Here is a 25,243-nt window from a genome sequence, read left to right as displayed (position 1 = left end):
CGCTGACCATGCGCCCTTTTGCTCTTGTTCTCCAAGGAGGTAGGTTAGTGTTAACATGACATCTCAGCTAGCTTGGCTGCTAGCGGTGTAGTTCCTTATTACAGGTTCTGTACTGCAGCTGAGACAAGACTGCGTGTCTTATTAAGAGCTGGCTTTGTGATGCATGCTTGGAAATTCATAACTTTTGTATTTTATGAGGCAAAGAACAATATCATTATCTTGTCTTAGAGTTCTCTCATAACAAGATTTTGCTGTACAAAATTGTAACTGTTATTTCCTTCCTCTGCCACTCTTCCAAAGACTTACCTAACAGGCCGCTAGACTGATTTGTATAAAGACCTAACAGCTGTTCCCTTGCTATGATTTTCCCTTCAGGGCTGTGGAGTGTAATAACTTTCTGTAAAAGAAAAGCAAATTAATCATGATTATTTTTCAATGCATCTTCACTCGTCATACAATTTGTCATTAACTATTTATCATGTAGGCACTACAATCATAGGTGATGACAAATGCAAAGACAATGGACTCATCACCTAGTTTTGAGGCCTTCTTGCTGCTGCTGCTCAAGGAAAAAAATATCTGGCTGTAAAGAGAGGGTTTTTTTTTTTGTTGTTTTTTTTTTTTTTTTTTTAAATTTATTCTGTATATAGGACAGGCAGTTATATCCAAATTACAACAAAGCCTCAGGGGAGGATAATAAGTGAGACACAAGCATGGATTGTTTGTTCCCATAAATGATATTATACACTTACGTGAACAATAATATATGGTTAAGCAGTGATCATTTCTGTGTACCCATTGCTGAAGTAAGAGCAGGAGCACAACTGGTAGTGTTCATCCCAGCCTGAAGCACTCAGGCTCTGCCTATTCAAGTTGTTACAAACTGCTCTTTCCATGGTCAAGTTGCATGACCTCTGTACTGTGGCTGGTTGCTTTTTTCCCCAGCAGAATGTTCCTGTTATCTTCAACACACTATAGCATGTTTCCTTATTAGAAATCTTATGTTGCCAGCTGCGACGTCCTGATAACCTCAGCAGCAGGGCCACGGAACAGCTCACACGTACATTTTACATACGTCTCTCTTCACCTGCTGCTCTCTGCAGAGAAGGTGCACTGGAGAAGAAAGTGAAGCTCTGATTCTCTGTCACCCCTTATTTCACGGATTTGTCACATCCCAACACTACATCCCAAGTCACCACATGCAGCTCCACATCCACCTTTGCCACACTGTGTAGCTCCACAAACACCAGCTTCTGCTGTCGCAGCAGAGTCTTGTGCTCACCTGACAGAGAGATCAGTGACCGGCTTGAATGCAGACAGCTCTCCTGTGGCGGTGACTTGGCTTGTGGCAGGGTGTTGTGCCATAGCCATCTCTCTTCTCTCTGCCATAGCAGAGGTCTGAGACACCGTGGGTGCAGTTTGCAGTCCTGATGTTTATGCCTTATAACCAATATCTGTTAGAGTTTCTAGGGCATGACAGGACACATCCAATTGCCAGATGCCTGATGAGAGAGACAGGGACACGAGCAAGTCACTACTCTTCTTTCTCTCGTGCCCTGGACTACAGTTCGATCATTTCTTCCAGGCAGATGGAAGCAAGATGAAACTTTGGAAGAATCAAATGGTGTTGAAAAGAGAAGGAAGCAGGAGCACTGCCCACAGGAGACACGATGGGAGAGGTTTGGGAATGGGGAGAAGGAGCTCCTCTCAGCTTCCTTTCTGCGAAGCTTCAAGAACTTTCCTCAGTACTTAGCTCTACAGGGCTAGTTATCCTTAACAGGAAAAGCGAAGGACCCACTCCAGGAATTAGTTCATATTTTCCAGTTTCCTGGTGATAAATAAAGGAAATATATCTGATTGAAGGTATCAGTCAACAAATACGTGTGTTTTCTTCCTTAAAGCCATAAAGTCCAAGTAGTTGAAGTCTATTTTTTTCTGCTACCCTACTCTTGTGATTTTAAGTATCTTGGAAGCTTCAGAAATCTTGTGAAGTTATCTTCTAATTCCACTTGGCAGATTACAAATTGGATTGTGAAATTTGGCAGTTAAAAGTGAAGGTTTATTTTTATTAGCTAGTATTTATTGATTATAACTTCTGATTTTCCTTCCTCTGAACTTCACTTAAGTAAGAAGAAAACACATAGAAATTCAGATCTTAAAAGAGTAAATTGCCAGAAGAGCCCAAGATAAGATGTCCTGTATCTGCAAATAAATAGCACTAGGAAATAACCAACAATAAATAAAAGTTATTGCTGAAAATCCTCCTCTAGGAAATCTTATCAAGTCTGATCAAGCTTACTTTAATAAGGCATAAAAAGCTTTTTCAGAGATGACAAAGTAAGCTTGTAGAAAAGTTAGAGGAGTGAACCTCTAGGTGAATTATAGCCCTTGGCCTTTGCAGTCAAAAACAGACCTAACAGGATCTTTGAAAAAAAAAAAATTCAACCTGACAATCTTGGGGTTGTAGCTGTTCATTTTGTTCTATGACCCCAACTCCAGGACTGAACTTTTAGGAAACCTAGATGTACCACGCCTGCCACATTACTCACATGAAAAGGGAAAAGTCCCATGTCTGAAGGATTTTGATGGAGTCCTTAAATGAGTTAAAACAGATGTTTTAAAAAACTGCAGGGTGTGGTGCATGTAAACAAAGGGAAACAATGACAATGCTGACAAACAGGAGATGGCTATGAATCACTGAAAGTTATGTGCTGAAAATGCAGAGGGCATAAGCAAGAATGTGAAGATTCCAGAAGAGGGAAGCAAAGAATAATTGTCAACATTTTATCATTTAGAAGTAATTTATCAACATTTCTCACCCTACACCTTGTTTTGAAGCAATCAAACCATATGAAGAACAGATGGGTGACCCACTACCTTAAAAAAGTCATGGCGGTAGCTAAGATCAGCTGTGGCCTCGTCCTAACACAGCCGCTAGCTTTCATCTCTGAGCTGAGCAAAGCCTGAAGAAATTCTTGGTTATGCAATTCATTCTGTTTGCAGCCCAAGTAGTTCATTTATAACCACTGCTTCTCTCAATGGTGGGCTATTAATTCCAGCCATCACAACTTTGTGTGGAGTCTAGAGTGGAACTGACACATTGTTTGCAGTAATTCAAAAATCTCTCTATATATGGTTTTGTCATAAATTTCAGCTCTTAGTACCATGTGATTAAGGGAGAATCCTTTGTTTTTTTTTTCCCTTAATTCATCACTGTCATGGTTTTAGAGAAACAGTTGAGAACACAAACTGTGAATAGTAAGTACAGAGTACAGCAAGACAAAATGCACTGACTTCGATTTTATGATTCTAAGCCACTACCATAGTTTCTTTTGTTGTTGTTGTTTGCTTGTTTGTTTATTTGTTTTATAATACAACATGTATGTAGTGGTCAGTATTAGGCTTGTCCTGTGCATTCTAACCTTTCTTGAGCAGCAGGGTCAGCAGTGAGATCACTTCCAACCTCAACATTTTCGTGATTATGTCTTCAATCTTCAGTCACTTCATTATACTTTTAAAGGGGTTCACCTCATAAAGAGAAATGACAAATATTGTTTTCTGTTGCTATGTGCTGATCATTTCCCAAACGCTTCCCCCTGTGAGTGAGCGCACACATGCACGCTGTTACTCACATACAAACGCAAGCACAGATGGTCCTTGCTCTTATCTAGTCTATGCAAATAACGATTTGGGTATATTAAAAAGAATAACCAGAATTATGTTTAAGTACCTGTGTCAGAAAGATAACGTGAGCCAATACGAAAATGACATTTCATTAATCGTATTAAGTCAGTGACAAACATGAAAAACGTGAATGTGCCGTTCTCAGAATTCTCTCCAAAGCAATTTGTTACACACATCTGGATTGTCACATATTTCCTCCAAAGAGGTAGTGAGGTCTGTGAAACAAGCCTTCACATGCAAGCCCTCCACCTCCCATTTCTACTGTGATCATGCCTCTGTGGGTCTGAGAGGCACAGCATCTCAGAAGACTCCTAAAACACGGATGTACAGTTTAATTCACCATTTCCCATCAGCCTTGTGTCAACGTCTTGAGTAGAGCGCCTGTCGTGCCTGATCATTATGAATCTGAAACACAGTACGAGATCAGTTGATTAGATTGCACTATGCACTGTATGGAAATCATAAACTACAAGTTACATTTAAAGTAAGTAAGCACACCTTGCCATTTTTCAAAATAGCTCCTTCACACTGTCTCATACGTTGCTGAAGATGCTGGCTTCAGAGCTCTAATGAAAATGTAAACAGTGGCTGGCCAAGTACCTCTAGTTTTAGGGAAACTCCTCCCAGCAATTTATTTCTGCTCTGAAAGCTGTAGTACTAAGAAGAGTTGTCTACCTGCCTTTTATTGGCCAGATTGCGTGAATTTTACCAGGAAGAGTCTGTTTGTTTGCTTTTTTAAAAAACTTGACAGCATGGAGAATTGTTTTGAATGCAGGTACCTCCACGAAGCGCACTTGAGATTGTAACGTACTTATTGAGAACACTAGAAAGGAAATCGTATACATTCATATACTTACTGTTGATATTCAATAAAAAATAACGTTGTATTTCATTTAAAGATGTTACAAGGTGTTCAGTACAGTGACTGCGCAGCAAAGAAATCCTGCATTAGAGAGAACCATAGGTTCAGTTACAAAAATGTTGTAGTTACGAATCCAACAGGAACAATACTAAATGGCAAATGTCAAGACAATCTTTTGATAGAATATAATTCATGAATTGAAGCGGTTTCCACCCTCTTTTTATAGAAATCCTAGTCTATCACAAAACTTGTCTGTTAGGTACATGGTTTCTGTTCCTAAAACAGCTGAGTGTCAAGACCACACTAATGAGGAATTGCTCTGCCAGAACCACAAGCCTCAGGAATGCACAGCCTGCAGGGAGTGGTAACCGGTAGCTGAGAAGCTGTGAAGAAGATTTTGCACTTGCATATCATCTTTAATGAGTATTTTTTTTTTACCCCTTCTCCCATTCAAAACCAAGGACTTTATTTCCAATTCCAAGTGCCACCAATTAACACAGAAGGAAAGGTTTGCAACCTGAGACCAAATGTCAGCATCTTTCAGTATTTTCACTAAGCAGCTCTCTTTATCTGAAAAGTTACTCAGTTTAACACAGCTGCTTGCATTAATGTTATTTATTTCCTTGCTATATAAACTTAAATGCTCATTGAAGTTGCCCGTAAAGAAAACATGTCTATGGCTAGCGGAAATAGTCCTTAGTTTATGGATTAAGTATCTGCAAATGAATGCGTATCCGAGACATCAAGATTAACATTGCCCTCATGTATTACTCTGCGCATTGCAGTGCTTCAGCATTGAACGTACACAGAACCCACTTAGCTGGTACCTACGAAGCAAGTCTGCGGTTCCAAATGCTACATGTGCTGAGCCTCCCAGTAAACTTTTTGAATTTAGCATCTGGAACTGCATCAACTTCATCTGGCTCTTCCGAACATACGTAGCAATCCAGCAGTACGAATGCAGTAATCTTTTTGAAAAGCATCATCTGTCAAATGGTAGGTTGTTTTACTGGACGAGTTCAACATATCTGCATGGAAAGTCTTACACCATGACATCTACCTAATTTGCCACTCATCTCGTGAGAGTGTTCATGTGTTAGCGTTTTACTGAAAAAAATAAATAAAAATAAATTCTTCTAGCAGCAAAGACAACTTCATTGTTTTAAGCTACTTAAACTTTCTTTCTGCATCCTTTTCCTTGGGAAAAAAAGTAACTTAAATGAACAACAACCACAACATTAAACAGAAAAACAAACAAAAAAATTGCCTGTTGCCCGTTCACATTACTCAAATATTAACAATGAGTTTGTAGTAAATATTTATGGAATGCTTACTCTGGTGTCCTGCGAACATACTGTCATTCTTAATGCCCAGCTAAAAGCCAGATGTTTAGCTCAGATATACTACCATACTATTAAATAGTCCTTCAATGTTTATATCTATGTATTAAGTGAAATTTACTTTCTATTAACCAAAATTAATTCACTCACTCTCATTTCTTTTTACAAATATTTAATTTTCCATTAAAAAAAAAAAGCTGTAGGATCACTGTAAGTTAGCTTTTCCCTCTACTTTTATCTATAGATGTGTTTATCTTTCTGGTCTGAATACACAGATCTCTATTGTGTTACAGGCCAGCTTCATGAAGAGGCATAAACACGATTCCCAAGAGTCATTCTGCATTTTACCCAGAGACTGCCTCGCGCAAAATGTAGAAACAGGCCAAAGAGCTGGGGCACCTCCCCTGAGCACCTTCCCAGGCTGAAAGCTCTGAATCCACCAGGCTTGTCTCGTCCTTCTGCTTCTTACATCCATGGCCGTTTTGTGGGAAGGTTCATTACAAGGGCTCAAAACATGCTTCTCACCCACTCCACAGCTTGGTGAAGACTGACTGTGTGAAAGCACAGGCATACCATACTTGCTTAGTACTCCTGAAGGATAGTACTCCTCGAAGCAGCACTGAAGCAACACACAGGAAAAGGTACAAAAAGTAAGAGATAAAGTATACATTATTACTCTGCCTTTCCTTACCTAGTTAGCAAGTGGTATTCACATTATTTTCTCTAGAATGAATTTCCTGGGCAGAAACTAAAATTTAGTCTAGAACAAAGCAGCTATATTCTAATTGTAAAACCTTTGTTTTTTTCCACGCAGGAAGGAAATGAAATGATCTCCAGCTACATGCATGAGTCATACCATGCTGACAAAAGACAAATGGGCATGCTTATTCTGCAAGACTTTTTTTTAACTTCTCATTTGCTGTTACTGTTCTCTTAGCTTTCTCCTTCATTATACTGACATGAAGTGAAAAGAAGCAAGAGAGCCCAGGATGTTTGACTTGTTAGATTTGCCACGAGCAGTGCAACTGTAACAGACAAATATTTCAGGATTTCAAAAGTTTGGGCCCAATAAAGACAGAGACTTTTATAAGTCCATGCTTTGGACTCCATCTCCTTAAATCACATTTTAAGTACATTGTCTTGAGTACAGGAGTAGGAAAGCTTCGAGTTGGTATTGTTACTACAGAAAATCTGCTAAAAGCTTGTCTGTCACTCTAGCTTCAATATGTATTTTTAGTCCTGTCTTTCAGTAGCCTCAACAGTACCAACCCAACAGAAAGCTATGCATGCATGGGAGAGCTGGAGGTCCAGAAATAATGACAGTTAAATATTATGTTTTTCCATAAACTGAAAGAGGAACTGACCAATTCTACAGCAGTGGAAACAGGCTGGTATTGCCTACTCCTGCCTCAAGCATCAGGTTTTTGGCTTGCTAAGAAGCTAGACTGGTACTTAATATCCTATTACCTAGGAGCAGCATTTTTGTATTCTGCATGGTGTGATGCATACTCCTCATAGAAACATAGAACTATCACACCTTCAGTTTGAGAGAGGTTGCATCACTCAACCAAGAGTCCATCAGGCAACAGATCCCTTTCCTTCACTGGCAAGTTCATATCTGGATGCAGATATTTATGATTTTCTTCTAAACCCATTAAAATTTCTGGAGAGGGGAAGGGAAGGGAAGGGAAGGGAAGGGAAGGGAAGGGAAGGGAAGGGAAGGGAAGGGAAGGGAAGGGAAGGGAAGGGAAGGGAAGGGAAGGGAAGGGAAGGGAAGGGAAGGGAAGGGAAGGGAAGGGAAGGGAAGGGAAGGGAAGGGAAGGGAAGGGAAGGGAAGGGAAGGGAAGGGAAGGGAAGGGAAGGGAAGGGAAGGGAAGGGAAGGGAAGGGAAGGGAAGGGAAGGGAAGGGAAGGGAAGGGAAGGGAAGGGAAGGGAAGGGAAGGGAAGGGAAGGGAAGGGAAGGGAAGGGAAGGGAAGGGAAGGGGATTCTTTATGTTATCAGGTGTTGAACACTTGATTTTGTCATCTGTGCAGTGTCTGGACAGGATGGAAATAGAAAGCCTCTGCACTGCAGCTATACTGGTCTTGAAGGATACCCAGCACACCTCACAGAGGGGCTGCTTCCAGCAGGACTAGGGACTTTGACAGTCAAGTGGCTTTACAAAACATAGGTGCTAGGGCTTTGCCATGCACAAATAGTGCAGCAGGGAAGAGTACCTTCGCCCTGGCAAGACTCTCTGGGCTAAGTTTATTTATTTGGACTTCACTAAGGGCACAGTCTTAAACAGATGGTCCGTGAATTCCAGTTATCTGGTAATTTTTATCCTCTAAGGATATAAATAAATCAATAAATAAATTGTAGCCCAGAAAAAGCTTAGCAGCTATTCTCTTTGCTGCTAAGTCAGAATCAAGTCAACCACTGTGGTACTCCAGGTTTCTGCTTGTCAGAAGCCTGTAAAAGACTTATAAGAATAAAGCAATATAATTGCATAGAGGAGCAAATCTCCCTTCAAGGGAATAATAACATAAACCACACCGTTTGGCATCTTGTCATTCAGCAGATGTTAGTACCAGGAAGGACTCTGGGAATAATCCCTCTTGACTGAGGTTTTGCTCCAAAGCGTGCTACCAAACCCAGAGCATGCAGGAATCCCATGAGAAGTGTGGTCCCCCATGCCTTTGGGAGAACACATGCTCCAAGGCTGCTCTATAACCCAGCAAAGCTCTCTGGAGCAAGGGAAGAGAAGAAAGGTCAGCCTTCGTTCAGCCAGGAAGTTCAGGCCCCTTCACGCATCCAGCTGAGTGGCTGTGCCCGGTGCAGCGCCCTTCCTGCAAAGCTGCCTCTGGCACAAGCCTGGGGCCGGGTTCTGCCAGGATGTACAGGAGGAACACGGAAAATACTGATGACTAAAACTCGCTACTCATGCCCTTGCACTGCTTCCAGTTTGCCTTACACAGGACTGCCCTTTTCTGATACTTTATCTTGCCATACTCCCACTTACTTCCAGAGGGCAATTGTTTTGATGTGCTGATTTCTCTCATGTAGTATTTGATCTTTTGACAAAAGGCTCCAGCAGGCAGTTTTAGGAGAGCTGAAGTGCTGACTTTGCAATCCCAAATGAGCCGGTTACATCAGACAAAAGCCACTTTGTGCCATGACTAATTTCAGATCCTCCCTACCAAATATTTCTTATGCAGAGTCCAGCCTTGTTCTCTTATACACAGAAAATTAAATTCTGCGCCTGTATTTCCTTCTGGCCTTTCTGCTGGGACACAAAATTATTCAAAACAAGCAGACAAGCTTTGGAGGCAACACAAGACACCACTAATAGCACTTGCCGTATAGCCTGCAAGGCCCTTTTGCATTTCACTACATGACTGCCCAGAGCATTCAAAGACAGCAGGAGCCAATCTTCTTCCCATAACTGCACCCTCAGTTGAGGTCCATTTTTTTTTCTCCCTTTACCAAGGAAAGTTTCTTACTTAACTGTAGGACAAACCCTAGTCTGCGCCCTCCTGCTAACACTGAATTTTAAGCTTTCCATGCTTTTCTGCTTTTTCTGGCTTTGGCAGGAGGAGAACACCTCAGTCAGGCATGAGTATCTCTACAAACCTGCATTATGTACAGGGGTCCTGACTAACAGCTGCTGACGGATATTTCTCTTCACAAGTGCATCAGGTGGTGCTACAGATGTTAATCTGACCTTTGCACCTCTGTAAACACATAGAGGCAAATGCCTGATAATTGTAAAACAAACCTCAGAGGAGGTAAAGTACTGCTCTGTTTATAAGCTCGTCGTTCTGTAAGTGAAACTAATGTACACACAGTTGTCCTGCTCCCAGGAAGCTCTACTCATCACAAAACACAATTAAAATATGAATAATTAACCTATTTTATTGCATACAGTTTGGGACAAAACAAGGGTACAAAGAGGAAATAAAATCCAAGCCAATACATAGTTCCTACTGATATGAAGACTTCACTTCTAGGTTAATTCTGACCGGATAGCTAGCTGTCTTACAACTTCTGCTGCTGTAAGGAAACCTGCCATGCATCTCCCTTGACTGGGAGAATGCTGCATTTAGAAATAAAATGTGCTTTGGTTACGGCTCACCATTCACATGTTTCTATGAATATTTTATGAAAGCAACGTAAGGTGTGACAAAAGGCAGTCTTTCTGGCTGCCACTGCAATTTCAAAACAAGTCTCCTAGATGTTATTTTCTCCTTACCTGTATAGACGCACTTCCTGAGTAATAGCCATGCCTTCAGTTTTGGGGCATCAATGGCTAACTACGTGTACCCAGAAAGACAGACGTACTCCACAGCAAGACCATAGCACATCTTGGTTCTCAGTCACCTTGGTTATGGGATCTCCTGAGAGCACTGTGACTCCTCCACGTGTCTAGCTTTCCAGGAGAGATGTGACCTGGGTCTTCACCTGATTCAATACCAGGATGGTGCTAGGTGGCACATCTGAAACCAGCGGGTGGGAATTGCTACCAGGCTCCCCTGGTAGAAACTGCCTGGGGGCTGCCAATGGAGACCCATTCATCTGTTTGAGAAGTAATGTGGGTATGAGGAGCTGCTGCCTTTCCTCATTAAGAGCTGCATGTTTTTACAGCAATTCAGCTATGTTTCTGTGGTGCATATCTCTCTATATTTCTGCTTTCCCAAACGCAGCAAAACTAGCAATATATACTTTTCAGTGGTGACAATGTAATTTGAAATTTAGAAATTGCACTTTTTGCAGGAACACTAGAAGAAAAGTCCTCACACTCCATCTATTGCATATTAAACAGTAAGGTGGAAAAGTGCTGAAGAACCCTAAGGGTGGTCCCCTCTGCTGGTGCCACCTCTGGACTGGTGAAGAGCCTTCTTCTAGCATGCGCTTTAGTTCAAATAAAAGCTGACACAGAATTTTTCTTACCGATCATCCTCGTGACAGCAGAGGCCAAATTCAGTCGGCTGACAACAGGAACCCTCCCCCTGAAATGTCTGTAAGCAACCAGCCAGCTGCTTTGAACAACTGCACAAAGATAAAAGCAAAGCAAATACTTTAAATTCTATGCTAAGCCTACAGAAGTAATTAGAGAAGTATAATCAACATAAAAAGCCATGCTGAAGATGACTGTTTGCATATGTGCTATAGACAGCAAAATCAAAATTATAGATATTATAGCACAGAATTTATGATAGAGATACAGAAACAAACCAGCCAAGCAGCATGGGACTGGCCTTAGAGCTAAAGATCTGAACTTTTTTTTTTGTTTTTAAATGACACATTTTGTAACCAACTGTTATTTGGGACTAACTAACTTTGTTAGTTAGATTCACAACAATTTAAAAACAAAGGTACAATGACCTGAGACTGGAATAGCTTCAGTTTTTCCACAGTTCCTTTTTCATACTGTATTTAGTCAAAAGATTACAAGTCCAGTGCAAAAAAAAAAAAAAAGAAAAAACAAAACACCAAAATTTTCAGCTTCAATTGTTTGCAGCACAAACTATGCTGACCTTTTCCAGACAATTACATAAAGCAGCAATGATAAGCAGTAGGGATCCCTATTAAAATATAACCCACGGCTTTTGTATGTGTGCATGCCTTCATTTTGGCCCACAGCTATTGGCTACACTGAAAAAAAAGATTTTGTGAAGAAAAACAACAGATACAATAAATTCCAACTGCAATCGGCTTCCAAGTATGAATGGCAAGCATAACCACAGTTGAATCCTACATTTGCTTAATTGACCAGGGATGGTCTGAGACATCTTTTGTCCTTTATACTCAGCTCCAGCTAGGCACACTAGTAAAAACCCCATTAATCTGTTTTATGAGTCATAGACATCTTTGTTCTTTGCGCTTTGCTGACAGTTTCCTTTATCTGAGGGTGGAGAACAAAGAAAGTTTCAACTCGTGTCTAAGATCTTTTTGGCACCGTGCATGTGCCCTAGCCCAGTGGCAGTGTTTTCCTGCGCGACATAATGCTGCGGATGAAATCAGCTGAAAACCTCAAGCAGGAAATCCCTTAATGTAAATGACAGCACTGTGCTTTAGTCTTTATAGGCAGTCTGTGTTACAGCTTCTCAGAGATCCTCTTGCTCAAATAGAGCACCCACTGCAGATCCTCTTCCTCTTTCCTCAGTCCTTACTACAAAGTGGAAGTAACCGAGAAGGCCTTTGGCTGTACCTTTTTTAGCATACACTCTAGGCAGCTGCAGTTTTATTTTAACAATGAATGTAGCTAAATCTAGCACCTAACGTTTGCATGCTGGATCACAAAGACAGTGACTACAGTTGGGAAATAAGTTATATTGGGTTTCTGTTAGCAGACAGCACCATTTTGTGGCAAAGCAGTGGCAGCCCCTCCTCCATACTCTGGAGAAGATTGGACTTCAGCTCACTGCTACTCCAGTTGACTCTTCCAGCAACAGCAGATATGCAGAAATTCCCCAAATTGTATATAAGGATGGCAACACAAATGATTTCTTTTTCTTGAAAACAGACTTGATGACACAGTCTATAATGCATGCATATTCACATGCCTCTTCTTGCAAAAAAGTCCTACTTTGAAAGAACATACTTCGTGAGGATGTGATGATTTTCTTCCACTCCTCCATTCCCACGGCAGGTTTCCTAGCTCTTAAATAGCTTGACCCCAAATTAACGCTGAGTAAATCAAGGGTCTGCAAGCCAGACACCTGAGAATTTCACCAAGCAATCAAGTGCTGATTTTTGCCTTCCCACACAATGAACTAGAATACGTGAACAAGGGGGCAAACATAAACTTCTAGTTTTCCAGTTTAGGTGGTACTAGCTGGATAAGTGATTTTGTATATTTCAGATTAGTTGTGCATATGTTATACTTTTTTGAACTTGTAAAATCCTTTACATCATTATATAAGTGCCTCACTGAAGAAATGCTGCTATCTGGGGAAAGACGTCTTATGTTATTACCATGAATTAATACAGTAATTGAACTTACCCAGAAACTCACAGGAACGAGGAAGATGTTAAATGAAGAGACAATAGGTTACAGTGTCATTAATTTTATAAACAAAGAAATGCTGGAAGTGATATGGCTATCCTCAAGAGTTGTATAAAAAGTTAAAAGAAGATCTGTAACTTATTGTTTGTAAATAAAGATGAAGAGGCATGTGCAAGAACAGCACAAACGAGACATTCAGCTGTTGCCAAGTGAGCCGCTTCAGCCTGACAATAAAACAGTAGAACTGATGTGCTGAGCTGATGTTTTCTTTAAATCCCATTGTGCAGAGTTTAAAAAGTTCACTGGAAAAGCACTGGGCCAGAACAGAACTTGTCAGTTCTGATGCATGTTTGTCTGCCACCTCACTCTCCGTATGCATCCTCTCCTGCCCAGCATTATTTCTGAAGCAGAAAATTCATTACCATAAGACAAATGGATAAGCAAAGCTCTATTTTCCTTCTCATTAGCCACCCTTAGGATGGTGAGTAGAGTTAATGCAGCAGAGAAAAATACTGTGGATCTGAAGGTGTTTCAGAGTATTTTTAGCTGCACTTCAGACAGTAAGGAAGAGCTGCTTCTACCTGCTTCTTCTCCATGCCATCTTCAGCAGCACCAAAGAGGAAGTGGAAGCGGGATAAGAAGCTCTTGTCGAGAGTGGCTGACAGAGAGCGATACGTGATGACACTTCTGTACAAAGTTAAGCCTCTGGAAACCAATGGGTTGTTGCTTGCTGTTATGTTAGAGAAAGAACGTGTTGTAAACATCTGATTTTTCTGGTGTTACTCATGTTGTGCTGCCAATTCCCCAGAACTGAAATGCACAAGGCACAGATGAGGTTCAGTGTGCTGCCTGCTCCTGCTAACTGCACAGCCTCTGGAGGATGTTGCTATAAAGTTTTGGTCCATTTTTCAGCTCTAGTAACTTCAGCTGAGAAGACTGACTGGTAGCCTTCCCAGTTCTGTACTCAGGAAGACTTAAATTATTCCACTTCAGTGCAACCTACGGTCTGCTCAAGTCATCCACTGAATCAACAATGCTTGCATCCAAGGGTTTTATCCTGAACGTTTTAGCTTGTTAAAAAAAATAGAACTTCGTAGCAGGAAGGTAAAATTGTTACAGTCTCAAGGACATCAGTCCACTTACCAAGCTATGGAAAGAAACAAGAGGAAGAGAGTCTGATATTTTCAAGATCACAACTCAGGAATACAAACAGGAATCTCAGCTACTAAGCTCTCTGTTTTCATCACTAAACAATCACTACATTTGCTCAAAATGTGGAAAGTCCTCTTTTGTACATTTACACCAAACAAAAATCATTTTGTGTATTCTGTACTCAAACACAAAGGCAGTGGCACCTTGTAGGACTTAGCTAGTTTAATTCTAAAAGGACAGCTCATTCCCCACAGCTACACTCCCAATATTCACAGAAGCTACGTGCAGTTTTCTTTGCTTTTCTCTGAAAGCTCATCAGAACTACAGGCCTCAGCTGTTCATAATGCCCTGCTGCACAGTAGTCTCCTGCAGGAACCCATGCTAGCAGGATGCATCTGGAGGGAGGCAAGTGAGGTGGCAAATATATATTTGTCACTCAAAGCCCAGATGTGTGCACACAGATAGTTCTTACTAATGTGCAGAGAGAAGGAAGTTGTAGCTTTTTTAGTATTTTATATTTAGTATTTGTTCTAGTATTTTGAAAATGTTTATATGTGTGTGTGTGTGTATATATATCTCAGCAGAAGTCAACTAGAACTGGTAATAGTAAAATACATAATAGGGGTAGAAGTGTCCTGGACAGTTCTATAAACTTTGCCTCCACTCTGAGATTTGGTCAAATCATTTCAGCATGATTTCAACCACTTTCTTAGCTGGCTTTAAAATACTTAAGTCTTTCACTGCACTCAGCAAAGCCCAGACTGATGCATAATCATCTTAATCATTAGGGTTTGGCCAGGTTTAGCACAAGAAATGAGATACAGCATAAAAATTGGCCATGCAATACCTCATTAATAGATATATATTCACGGTTTTGATCCTTCCTCCACATCTGATAACACTAGGTAGTTTTAGCTTCTTTTGCTTCTTTAGCTTCTTGGCAAGCATAAAGCTGTATATATAGAAACTCCAGCTTGATTTTAAATTGGTTGGTGTAGTTGCTTTTTAACTGTTCAGTGACATCTCAGCTTGGTTGCAGGTAATTCTGAAATACACTCCTTCCCACAGAAGCTTAGACAAATGCATAGCCTCTTACAGCCTATACACCCACACATAAACACCAGCAGAATCTGGGCCTTTACCCATCGTACAGGTTCTCACTCTCTTCCCAAACAGATCATGTTATTTCCAGAAGTCATGATGGCTTTTTAGAAAGGATTGCTTTTAGGTACTCTCATCAAATTATTAATTCTTCCCTACTCCTTAAAATAAGTGCACAAAAGGACATATGAGCAACAACAGCAAGTTCTGCTGAGTATATGGTACCTTATACATTCAATTTAAGCAGATAGATAAACCATCCCTCCTGACTTCAGGCAGAAAACATCTATAGCAAGCTGTATCTGTTCTGGATGCCTGGCTTACCCTGAAGCGTAGCTCACGGCTCTGGTCTCCCAGTTGCCCTTTGTAATGCAGTCCTCTCTCAGCCCTGGGGCCTCAGATTCCTAATCACAAAAATCTTGTTACAAGGGTGTGGAGGTACAGTCTCTGCACAAGACTTATCTCAACATGGTCTCCTCTCTGACTCCAGAGTGCCAGACGTAGCTAGGGGGCTTGAAACTTGGGACACAGTGAATTCCTTTGCTGGCTCCTGCCTAGCACTCTCAGCAGACAGCAGGGGCAAACTTAAACAGCTTTTCCAATTACCAAGATAGGTAAGGAGGAGATAATACAATAAAATGGAACAGCATATGACAAAAAGAAAGCAAAGCAAATCAATGACAGGAAAGGCAAGCAGTAATAGCTTTGAGATTTTTAACCTTGTAATAGCAAGCACCACGTGTGGAAATCTGTTCCTATCAGGATTGGTGAGACCTCACTCCAATCCCCACTCCACCCCTGCCAAAAAAAAGGCAGGCAGATTTGTTCCCATTTGTTTAAGCTCTCTGATAGCACTCTGGGCATTTAGGAAAAGAACAGTGTAAAAATAAACGAGTTGGAAAAATAGATGTGGGAATGACAAATGCATGAGCTATTTTGCTCAAATGGCACTTGCTTTCCACATTTCTTAAATTCTATGGAGATGTTATTCACAGCTAGTGTTCCCAAGGCAGGTACAGTTATGCTAGTTTGTTTTATGAACTCAGATTTTATAGGCTCAAATGGAAAATGCTGTATTGTTTGGCTTAATGACTTTTCCTACACTAAGAAGACAGGAAAAGGGGGTGTTCCAGCTAGGGGTGTTGTATATCACGTACATACCATTTCTCCTCATATTTCTGCCTTTTTTTTTTTTTTACTACCACTTACTTTTGCAAGGCAGTAAAAATTAATAGTAAGTTTACTTTAGTAAGATGCAGCTAAATTCTCTGTATTTCCTTTAGTTTGTAAGAGAAAAATACTACAAGAAAAGAATGCAATGTTGTATATTTTCTTGCTCAGAATTACAGTGCAGACCTGCCCCCAGAGATCCCAGAATTAGCAACAAATTCATATACAAACAAATAAATGCTTATTCATAAGATGTCCTTTAAGGAAATAATAAAACAGAACTTGAATTCTTTAGGCTTACTAAGTGCCTTTCTGTTATATGTGTGTTTTTTTTGTTTGTTTTTTTTGTTTGTTTGTTTGTTTTTTTTCCTGAGGAGACAGAAAGACAGAAGCAAACAAGAAGCAAATAATTAACAGAGAACAGGAGGAAAAACTATTTCCCTCTCTAGTAAGGGAAAAAAAAAAAAAAACAAAAAACCAACCCACACCTGAAATGTTATTCCCTTCCTGCAACTAGCTTTAAATCACAACTTTTAAAAAAGGAAAGTTCAAGTATGAATCAACCAATGAACTTGTGAAATATGTTATCACTTACTGTAAATTGAACCATGGAATAATTTAAACTTCGTTTAGTTTCTTCTCATCTGGACTATGACATAAATATCAGCAACTCCTCAACTTCTTGCTTTTTTCCACTCAGATGAGTATCTCAGCTTCTCCACTGTTATACCCTTTTTCCAGCAGCGCTGTACGGACAGCTGCAAGGGAAAGACGCAAACATTCATCTTTCAGGAACCAAACTCAGGAAATCAACTTCGTTCACCAAAAATGTGCACGAGGACAGCCAAGCATTTCTGTGTCACGATCCAAAAAAAGCTGTATGAGCTGAGGAGGGAGCCTCGTGAGCTAGCTAATAGGCATCACCAAGCACAAAGACACAGACTGTCATCTGTTCCTAAACAGATGACGAGATAAACCACAGGAATGATCCAAAAGCAGGAAATCCACTCTAATGCTGGAAACTATTCTTTAAAGAACTACAGATGACTTTTAAAAGGGAAATAAGAACACGTTTCCTATGCACCTTCTATGTGCTTCTATGGCGGGCACTTAACTAGTTGGATTAATTTGTTCCTGAGACCACGGATGACTAGTAATTATTGTAATTGTCCCATGTGTGAAAGGGGATCTTTTGTGTATCTCTGAAGATTAACTTGAAACATAAAAGACAGGCATTGAACGCTGTGTGGGGGCGAGAGAATCGTACTTATGGATCTTATGGATCGCACTGTGAGTCTGTGTGGAGGCAGGAGGTAACAGGTATGCAATGTGTTCAGGTGAGTTTAAGGTAGAATAACCATTTTGTTCAAAGCAGAAACAACTGCTGACACTAACAAGGGGCTGGAAGTCTGGATTCTTGGGCTAAAGGTAGCACTCACTGGTAAGATAGATACTATTATTACTCTGTGGAGGTGTAAATTAATTCTGTGTATTCCTTTATTTAAAGCACTGCATGGTTTCTGCTACCATGATTTTTTGTTTATATAGCTCTGTCTTTTTTGAGACTGGGCAGTGTCTACCTCAGAGCATAAGCACAACATAGTGTTTTTCCATACACACAAATGACTTAGTGACTTGAACTTCTTTGGGTCATTGAGTCCATAGCCAGACTGTGCAGACCTCTGTGAGGCCACTGTCCATCAAACTATGCCTGGGCCCAAAGCATTCATTTAAGAGCTTTGAAGCTGAGCGCAACAACAGTACACTTCATAATGCATTCTGGAGCAGCTGCTTTTGTATTCTGCTACAAACAACTCAAAAGGCACATGCCTGCCTAGACTGTAGACTGCTGAAATTGCCAGCAGCATTTTCCATAGCATCTTAATGAAGGATTTTTACATGGAGATCCAAGTGACAAATACAGAGATGTTTTTGTTATATCAATGCAGCTCAGAAGATTTTGCCCTGATGTGATGTATCTAGCATGCATACACAAAAATCATTAGGAGTGAAATGCCTTCACAAATGGCTGCTAAATTCTCACCATGTTAGTCAGATCTGCTAACTTCTTTCAAGAATTCAGCTACACCCTTACTGTGTTTATGAAACTGAGCATTTACATAACCTGTGCTGTATAACAGGTGGAGACTTAGAAGACAACAAGCCATAGAAGAAAAATTAGCTCTTGTTAAACCTTGGTTTTCTTCCCTGCTTTAAAGTAGTTGTTTCTAACCTGAGCCCTCAGCACAGCACATAACCTGAGGTTACCACATTGGATAAACTCCGAAATGCCTAAATCACGTCAATTCTATATTTCACGCACTTTTGTGTCAAGATAACTGCTCCTAGAGGCAACTGGTCCCATTTGTGTCTCTGGAACAGGTGGGCTTGTGGCACATGCTGGAAGAGGCTTTGGCAGAATGGTTCAGAGGGCATGAAGGAAAGCAACCCCTCGTAGCAGCGATCACCCAGCACTAGATTCCTGCTGCAAGGAAATGAAGGCAAACACACACAATGACATGTATGACCGTTTACCCCAATACTTACAGGAAAGATATTTTTGGGAAGCTTGATTCCAAAACAACAAGACATGCATACATGAACTTGAAAGGAAGATTTTTCAAGGAAAGAGGAACTTTCCACATGTTTCTACTGTCTAGACAACGTCAGTACTGGGACTATAACAAACAGCACACTGGCTGAAAATGAAGGCATTTCAATATTGTTTTACTTCTTGAGGGTTTAATAGTTTATAGAAATGAGCTATTTTTCCTTAGATGAGAAAATAAAAACAGCAACTAAAATATTAAGTAGGATTTGTTCAGATAATATAGCAAATGGTCCCAGTACCTGAACAGCTAAAACAGATAATCATGTATTCTTGTTTTATAGAATAAAACACATCCAATATATGACAGGAGAGACTAAATTGCATTCATTTAAACTCAGAAAGATGCAGCTTAATCAAATAGTATAAATTGAACGTGGCTTTTGCTTGTTTAAGAACTGGTTTAGTCCGTTTTTCTCCTTCCCTCCTCTCTAAAGAGCAGAGACGAACAGAAATTAGCATCAGGGAAAAGAACATACAAAACCAGCCCTAAATTATCATCTTAAAATTGAGCTATTTTGTCCTTATAAGTAAAAATAAAATAAAATAAAAAATGATTGGACTTCAAAGGTTTTTCAAAAGGAACAAACACTTCATTACTGAAAATGTCACTTTACCAGAAACGGGAAAGGTATTCCATGTTTTCTAAGCAGTAAGCCAAATATTTACATTAAAGTAAAAGAGACTTAAAATATTCAAAACAGTTTCATGATGAAACGCAGATATAGGAGAAACAGGTTTCAAAAAATATGTGGTAGACAGTGAAACTGGAATCTCAGCAGTTAAATTACAAAGACAGATTTCTCAGCTATTATCAAACTGTCATGTTACTAGAGGAATCAAGAGCTACAGCTACAGAGAAGACTTACCTAACTTTCATTGGATACCTCCACCCCACAGCATACATACTGTGTAAGGTTTTATCTTTAAAAAAAAAAAAAACCAACAAAAAAAAACCACCACCACCACCAACACCTTTTCAGTGTAATTGCTAGGCCCATGTTGAGATCTTTATTGTATACTGCTACAACCAGGTTGCTTTCAGCATTTATGCTAGACTAAGTATTTCTAGCCCATGCTGTTCTGAGGACAAACTCTTATAAATAGCTGTCTAGACAGAAAACAAAACAAAAACACAACACCCACCTTACTAGTAAGGATATTATAGTCTTCTGAAGTACAAATTAAAGAAAATAATCCAATAATCGAAGAAGGTGAATGCAAAGATTTAATAAATAATAGAAACTTTAATACATTGAAGTAACTTTAAAAAAATGTTCTAACAGAAGTGGAACCAAATAAAATACAAAATAATAATTAAAACAAAAAAACACACAACACAATATTTAGCCTAAAAATGCCACAGAATTAATACTAACAAAGAAGACCTCTTTATAACCTGCCTACTCTGACATCACTAGATCTTTCAAAGGAACTATAAAATATCTTAAGAAAACCACTGCTTATATATAAGTAATTCAACACCCTATGTAGCTAGCTCTTTAACTCCTGATCCTAATAAAAGGCTACAAGTTCCAGTTCTACTGGTATGAGTTACTCCAGAAGAAAAAGAAGTTGGCATTAAAGCAAAAGAGTCGCAGTTTCATGTATTAAGAGAATTCATAAGACAAGAGAAAAATAGTAAAGAAGAGATCGCTCAGAAAACTGTAGAAAAGTTAATTCCTCAAGATGTAGTTATTAAGAAAAGATACATCAATGAGTACCTATAGCTATAGGTATTTAAATTAATTTACTTATATATTCCTTTTATCATTACCACGAATCTGACTGACAGTCTTCTTTTATTCTGCTGATATATGCATAAAAGTAGTTGAGCTTCCACATGACCTAGGAAAAACATGTTAAAGGTTGTCTCTGTGGGTTGCTTAAAAAGGGTTACCAAGAGAATAAAATATCCCTCTGTTTCTAATAAAACAGAATTACGCTAAAAAACTACCAAACAAACGAACAAAACCCAACCATTTCTTATAAGAGAAATAGGTTCTCTTTAATGTTTTCATAAATGACCTAGATGCAGGACTCAAATGTATACCAAGTTTGCAGATGACACTGAACTGGGAGCAGCTGTTGACTCCATTGAGGATAGAGAGGCCTTGCAGGGAGATCTTGGCAAATTAGAGAGCTGGGCAATCACCAACAATATGAAGATTAACGAGGCAAGTGCTAGATTCTGCACCTGGGAAGGGGCAGCCCTGGCTGTATGTACAGACTGGGGGACATGAGGCTGGAGAGCAGCCCTGCAGAAAGGGATCTGGGGGTTCTGGTTGGCAGCAAGTTGAATATGAGCCAGCAGCGTGCCCTGGCAGCCAGGAGGGCCAACCATGCCCAGGGGTGCATCAGGCCTCTGCATTGCTAGCTGGATCGTCCTGCTCTGCTCTGCACTGGTGGGGCCTCACCTCAAGTACCGTGTGTGGGTTTGGGTGCCACAGTATAGAAAGGACATAAAACTATTAGAGAGTGTCCAAAGGAGGGCTACAAAGATTGTGAAGTATCTCAAAGGCAAGACGTATGAGGAGTGGCTGAGGCCCCTTGATGTGTTCAGCCCCGAGCAGAGCAGGCTGAGGGGAGGCCTCATGGCGGCCTGCAGCTCCCTCACGAGGGGAGCGGAGGGGCAGGCGCTGAGCTCTGCTCTCTGGGGACAGCGACAGGACCCGAGGGAACGGCATGGAGCTGGGACAGGGGAGGGTCAGGCTGGGGGTTAGGGAAAGGTTCTGCACCCAGAGGGTGGTCGGGCACTGGGACAGGCTCCCCAGGGAAGTGGTCACAGCACCGAGCCTGCCAGAGTTCAAGAACTATTTGGACAATGCTCTCAGACACGGGGTCTGATTTTTGGGTGGTCCTGTGTGGACCCAGTAGTTGGACTCAATGACCCGTGTGGGTCCCTTCCAATTCAGGGTTCTGTGTTTCTATGATTAATCTATAAGCTGCATGTTCTATTATGGAATTATGCTTTGAGTGGCATTCATGTCATAATATACTTTTACTATTTTAACAACTTTTCACTTAAAGCCTCTTCAAATGTAGATTAATATGAAGAAGAAAAAACAATCTATAAAAGCATATTTCTCTTTATGAACTGTCCTGAAAGAACATAATAAACTTTGGACACAGAAAGATCTTTGGATGGTCTACAGCATCAGGAAGTGTAGTCAAAGTATTTACAGATGTTAGTGGAAGAGAAAACCCAACAAAACAAAGTATAAAGCTCTTTGGAGGGAATGTGAAAAGGAAACAATAGCCGATTTATACTTACAGTAAGAGAAATCTTTATAGTAGATGAAGTCGGAACTCAGCTGCCGTGGTGCCTTATAACCCGAGCTAGTGCTTTAAGTCACGCAGACATACGGCAACAATCGCTGCTACTGGCAGGGAACAAGTGGTACCAACATAGAGAGAGCATTTACAGAAGGAAAAGCTGAGTGACTGAGACCTGGTAATTGGCTTTGCAGAGGTTGTTCTGGAGCTACATATATCCTACATAAACTTCTTTCCTAAAAGATCTTCGTTATTGAACAGACTGGTTGTAAAGAGATCTAATTTGCATCCTTAAGAAGAAATCCTGCAGTGCTTTAATGTCTCTTCTGTCCTGCAGAGCAGAGAGCATCAGAAAATAGCACAGAACATGAGAGCCAGCAAAGGTTACGTAGTAGATTCTGTAGCCTGTTTGGACTCTAGCTCATTCTAAATATACTCTCAGAACTGGAAATAATACTGCTGCTTGATGCAGTTTTTATCGTCTTCAAACAAAGACCAAATGGGAGTTAACAGTTTGTACTACGTGCTTTATATCTCATCCTCTTTAAGAAAATCATGATTCTACTGACTGACCATACCATATCAGCTTATATGTGATGCTAAAACTTCAACTTACTGCAAGAATATTACATTAATTTACAGGAATCTTTGCTGGTGGAACTAGCCCTTTCCCCTTGTCACAGCACAAGTATGAAAACATTGGGAGAAAATAAGCTTTCACGTGTTCAAATATTTTATAAAATTAAAGATAAATTTGCATCTTTGTTTCCTCACATCAGGAAGAAATATAAAGATCAGATCCTATGCCTCGGTGGATGCCATGATGGAAACCATCACCGAAACCCTGCAGTTCAGCTGGACTTTCAATTGATTGAAAAAGTAAGAGGCACTCCTGGCAAATAAACTTCCAATGCATGCTGTTAGACGAGGTCATAACTACAACACCAGCACACCCAGACACACTCCTTGCCTACAAGCATTCTTGGTGTCAGAAACATGGTACCTGAAACAAAAAGATTAATTGCACAGTATTGCCAAATTCTGGTGAATAGTGAAAGCAAAGAGGAAACAATTTCCAGGGCTACCTTTGTATTCATACCAATTTTGTCACAGTAACTAAATGTGCCTAGGCATCAAAGCATAGCTTTTTGTCATTGACAATACTATCCACCTCCTTTCTTTTCTCCCTAGTGATGTTTTTGCCCATCTGCTTCACCACATAGTGGCAGTAGCTGTGGCCCTCTTCTTCCAAAAGCTGTCCTTGGGAGAGAGAGCAGCGAGGTTTTAATTGCTCCTTGAAGACTTTGCTTGTAGCAAATAAAAAACTATTTGTCTTTCCTTTGCTTCTCCAAACATCCAAAGAATTATTCTGTTTCTTGAAAGTTTGAGGGCTCACAGATACAATGGGCAAAAAGTTACACTCGGGCAGGAAATGAGCTACAAGGCTTTTACTTCAGAAGAGGAATTGGAGGAAACTGAGTAAAGAGCATATGCCTCCATAGCTCAGACAGCTGCAAAGCCAACTCTTTTCCTCCAGCTGCTCTCATCAGGGTATGTTCAAGTTAGATACAGTTATCTAGGTTTAGGTTTACAACTTCTAACCTTTATTGTTCTGCTGTATGTCATATTCCTCTTCAGGCGAAACCATAGAACATGTGTGTTTTTTAAAGATCGCATTCTTTAAAAGGAAGCGTTAAGATAACCTGTGACATGGTTTAGTTGGTGATACTGGTGGCAAGAGGATGGTTAGAGCAGATGATCTCGGAGGTCTTTTCCAACCTTAATGATTTTAACCTCCTTCTGAGGTACCTCTTGCAGATGCTTCCTGGTGGAGGCTATGGGCAGGAGACAGAGCGAGAGAACTGCTAGGGCAAGCATTGCAGTATGAGCACAGTAGATGTAGGTGCCATCAGAATTGGTTCTCAGATTACGCATATTACTCACACAATCAAAAAAACAGCGCCAGTACTTTTTTTTTTTCCAGATTAGTTGGCTTTACACATGAAATGATAAGGACTGTCTTCTCGTTAATCAAAATTCCAGACAAAGAAAAGCCGGTAACCACAAATAATTGAACTCAGTTTCACAAGAAGTCAGTGACATCTTCAGATCAAAAGATTAGTAAGACTAAAAAAAATAAGTTGGTGTTTCTGGAAAATTTATTAGCTTTATAATGACTAAAGGCAAAAAACTGTATCACTGCCTGAAGGGTACAGCCAACTGAAAACCATTAGGAATTAGGAGGGGCTCCAGAATGAAGTGCAATTATCTCACAGCTGTCCTAACAGGAGGTTGCTTCTATCTCATCTGAAGATGGTAACTTTAACGAAGTCTAATTTTGGAAACAGGAAACTACATGGGCCTGACTTGATGTGGTAATTCCAGTGAGGTAAAGTAGGCTTTCTCTGCTAGTTCTACATTCCTGGAAAAAAAAAAAATACATGTCGTTTAGTACAAAGCGATTAAATAGAGAAGTGCATAGTGCTGATGATTAGCAACAGTTATAAACAAACACTCTGTTAGAGGACATCCTTTAGGCATGTGAATAATTTCCTATATACGTACACGTAGCATTAATGACTACACCAAAAGGCACGTGCATGTATTCAGTCTTTTATCTCCAGAAAAAGGGAAGCTGCTGCAAGCAACGTAATGTTGACTCTGTAAATGTTAACAGCTAGGAAAAAAAGAACACACACACCACCTCTTACAATTCAGGTATTTAATAGGAAAAGTTTATCCTTAACTTAAAACACGGTATAATTTTAAGCTTACCACTAGAGTTAAACTCCTTATTGCCGCGGGTTAAATCTAAAGATTACTCGAATAGGAACAGTCAAGGAGGAAAAAATATTACCATCGGTTTACGAACTGGTGAGGGTAATTCACAAACTCCGTGTCCTTCCACTTTTCCAGCCAGCAAAGCCCTACAAGGGCTGAAGAGGCACCAACCCCGTGAGGGAGGCTTCCGCCGGCACAAGCCGAACCGAGGCCAGCTGCAGGAGTACGCACCCCGCCACCACCAGCCACAGCCCAGGAACTCGCCCCGGCGAGGGGACGG

General features: G+C 40.4%; 1 protein-coding gene across 15 annotated transcripts; it reads right to left on the bottom strand.

Moving 5' to 3' along the window:
• Positions 1–407: 407 nt before the first annotated feature.
• LOC308193021 (uncharacterized protein) lies at positions 408–25,179 on the bottom strand. 15 transcript variants are annotated; one of them, XR_013949314.1, is made up of 8 exons: positions 25,040–25,179; positions 20,684–24,604; positions 18,622–18,783; positions 16,894–17,056; positions 15,453–15,532; positions 5,378–5,653; positions 4,542–4,627; positions 411–4,089 (listed from the first exon to the last, which is right to left on the bottom strand). XR_013949314.1 is itself a non-coding variant. In XM_080587189.1 (7 exons), the coding sequence occupies exons 3-7, from the start codon at positions 16,906–16,908 to the stop codon at positions 4,082–4,084; spliced, it is 288 nt and encodes a 95-aa protein (XP_080443315.1). In that variant the 5' UTR covers positions 16,909–17,056; positions 18,622–18,783; positions 20,684–22,968; the 3' UTR covers positions 408–4,081. The 15 variants fall into 15 exon arrangements, 10 of the variants coding, with proteins under 10 accessions (XP_080443315.1, XP_080443320.1, XP_080443319.1 ...); XM_080587189.1 differs by lacking the exons at positions 5,378–5,653; positions 25,040–25,179 and adding an exon at positions 10,817–10,915 and having other exon boundaries at positions 408–4,089; positions 20,684–22,968; XR_013949315.1 differs by lacking the exons at positions 5,378–5,653; positions 15,453–15,532 and adding an exon at positions 10,817–10,915.
• Positions 25,180–25,243: the final 64 nt, after the last annotated feature.

This window comes from Anser brachyrhynchus (assembly GCF_964034855.1).
Source record: "Anser brachyrhynchus genome assembly, chromosome: 1".
NCBI classification, from domain to species: Eukaryota; Metazoa; Chordata; class Aves; order Anseriformes; family Anatidae; genus Anser; species Anser brachyrhynchus.
This window is presented reverse-complemented; position numbering and strand designations above follow the sequence as displayed.